The 2,657-nt window shown below is 41.7% G+C and overlaps 1 protein-coding gene across 3 annotated transcripts in view; it reads left to right on the top strand.

Annotated features, from left to right (window-relative positions):
• Window positions 1-626: 626 nt before the first annotated feature.
• The window catches only part of LOC100958621 (gamma-aminobutyric acid receptor subunit rho-1), a 70,652-nt gene continuing 68,621 nt past the window's right edge, over window positions 627-2,657 (top strand). The window contains exon 1 of one of the 3 annotated variants that reach the window (XM_003797516.3): window positions 627-788. In XM_003797516.3, the coding sequence (XP_003797564.1) occupies window positions 667-788 (122 nt within the window). In that variant the 5' untranslated portion in view covers window positions 627-666. The remainder of the gene's footprint in view (window positions 789-2,657) is intronic. The other 2 variants (XM_012809950.2, XM_003797515.3) reach the window with 2 other exon arrangements.

Below are 2,657 nucleotides of genomic sequence, written 5' to 3'. Positions count from 1 at the left end.
GTGAAAAGTCCAATGAGGTTCATGATAAAAGAAATACAATTAACAAGGAAATTTAGTTGTAGCTGAGCAACACAGAGATGGAGAAGCTTCTTTTTCACCTGCCCTCCCATTCTCTGCCATACACACAGCGTGCTCAGGTACCCAGTCCTGAGGCTTCACAGATTCAGCCACAGGAAGAAGTGGGGGCAGGGAGATGTCCAAATCCAGCCCTGGGCTAGAGCAAATAATAATGGCTGGAAGCTTAAAATAGATCCAGGGAGGAGCTCATTGACATGCACGCAAGAAACATTTCAGCACCTCCAGTCTTTTTCATTTTAGTCCATTTTTACTTCCTTCTATTCAATGAACCAGAAAATAGATCTTTACCGACATGTGTACTACATCTGATGATGAACTAATTTAGAACGATCCAAATAATCGTTCCACAGGGACACAAGAATTCAACCTCAGTTCAGAAAATCCCTGACATCTGACGTAGGAGGATTTATAGGTTTAGTGGAAATTGCTTTCTCCTGCTTTCCAGATTACATACTGTGGGTAGATTTTTTTTTTGCATGAGTAAACATCCTTCTAATAATGAACAGACCAATAATGTCTTAAGAGAGAAAAAGAACATCTTTTTCCTTTTTGCTGTTTCTTAAAAGAGCTGTTTGGATTTGGAAACTCATGTTGACTGTCCAAAATATGAAATTTGGCATCTTTTTTCTGTGGTGGGGATGGGTTTTGGATACTGAAAGCAGAGTGCACTGGCCAGGAAGAGAAGTACACGAGATGTCTAAGAAAGGCAGGTGAGTGACATTTAGGGGTGGAGGATTTAGGGAGGAGGGTGTGCGAAGCAAGTTTGCACTGCTGTTCTGGAGACTGAGCCTCATCTCCAGCTTCCTGTACCTTGTGTGGATGCCTTTTCCCTTGGTTTTCCTGATTCACTCCTTTCGGGAAGTTAGAACTGTGTTTTCTCTTAAAATTATTCTGGATTAGATGATATCATTATTGCATATTCTTGAATTCCTTATGAGTTGTTCTGGGTGAAAGGTAGATTCTGGTAAAAACAACGTATGCACATTGAAAAAAATCATTGGCAATTGTTTGATGTCTGTATCCTAAAGTTAGAAAAAATCTTCAAATTCCCAAATAACCAATGGGATCTCTCAGCAGTGAGAATGATTTTGTTAGTTCTCATTATTTCTGTAAAATTTGTGTATCACTTTTAAATCTTTTAAAGGAAACAAAGCAGCTTTCTTTAAGCTGCATGGCTAGAAGGAGCATTAGATTGTCCCCTAGCTGTGAAGTGGGTGGGGGCAGGGATGGAACTGCCTGCAGGTGAGTTGTTTGGCTGTGTGACCGTGGCCAACACGGCATGTTGCCCCATCCGTACCAGACCTTGCAGAGGCAGCTCAGATAGGGAGGTGGACTCCCCACAGCCCTGGGCATTCAGCCTCCCGGGGGGCTCTGCTGGCAGCACTGGCAATGAGTATGTGTACTGACTGGATGTGCCCCTCTTTCCACATCTGTCAGTACAACAGAACATTCTGAGACAGCCTCGTCCAGTGCTCTCTCTTTACAGATGGGGGAATGGAGGCAGAAAGGGAGGGCGCTCTTGACTTTGGTCCTTTATCAGCTCTAGCTCCAAATTGAGCTTCAGCTTTCTTTGCCTCTGAATGTAAATATGAATAGAGTCAGGAAGATCAGTTAACGTGAAAGAAACCTAGGTTCTCGAAGCTTGGAGTAGAGCAAGGGCAGGGGGTGTTTGGTTTTCTCAGCACCATTTATTGAAGATACTGGTCTTTTCCCCTTGTGTGTTTTTAACACCTTTGTTGAAAATCAATTGGCTATAAATATGTGGGTTCATTTTGGGGTTCTTTATTCTTTTCCATTGGTTGATGTGTCTATTTTTATCCACTATCATGCTGTTTTAATTACTATAGCTTTGTATTATAATATAGCTTGAAATCAGTAGTATGATGCCTCTAGCTTTGTTCTTTTTACTCACAATTATTTTGACTATTTAGAGTCCTTCGTGCTTTCATTTTAGGATTGTTTTCTCTATTACTGTAAAAAATAACATTGGAATTTTGGTGGCACCCCTAGCTCAGTTGGTAGGGTGCTGGCCACATACACTGAGGCTGGCAGGTTCAAGCCCAGCCTGGGCCTGCTAAACAATGACAGTTGCAACCACAAATAACCAGGCATTGTGGCGGCTACCTGTAGTCCCAGCTACTTGGGAGGCTGAGGCAAGAGAATCACTTAAGCCCAAGAGCTGGAGGTTGCTGTGAGCTGTGATGCCACAGCACCTTACCGAGGGTGATATAGTGAGACTCTGTTTCAAAAAAAAAAAAAGAAAAAATTGGAATTTTGAGGGTGGTGCCTGTGGCTCAAAGAAGTAGGGCACTGGCCCCATATGCCATAGGTTGTGGGTTCAAACCCAGCCCCAGGCAAAAACTGCAAAAGAAATTGGAATTTTGACAGGGATTGCACTCAATCTGTACATCACTTTGGGTAATATGGACATTTTGACAACATTAACTCTTCTACTCTGTGTACATGAGATATCTTTCCATTTGTGTCTTCCTCCATTTCTTTCATTAGTGTTTTATAGTTTTCAGAATACAAACTTTTTACCTCCTTGGTTAAATTTATCTTTATTCTTTTTTTTTTTT

This window comes from Otolemur garnettii, unplaced genomic scaffold, assembly GCF_000181295.1.
Source record: "Otolemur garnettii isolate 467f Iridium unplaced genomic scaffold, OtoGar3 scaffold00118, whole genome shotgun sequence".
Lineage (NCBI taxonomy): Eukaryota > Metazoa > Chordata > Mammalia > Primates > Galagidae > Otolemur > Otolemur garnettii.
The sequence above is the reverse complement of the archived record's forward strand: the minus strand, read 5'-3'. Positions and strand labels throughout refer to the sequence as shown.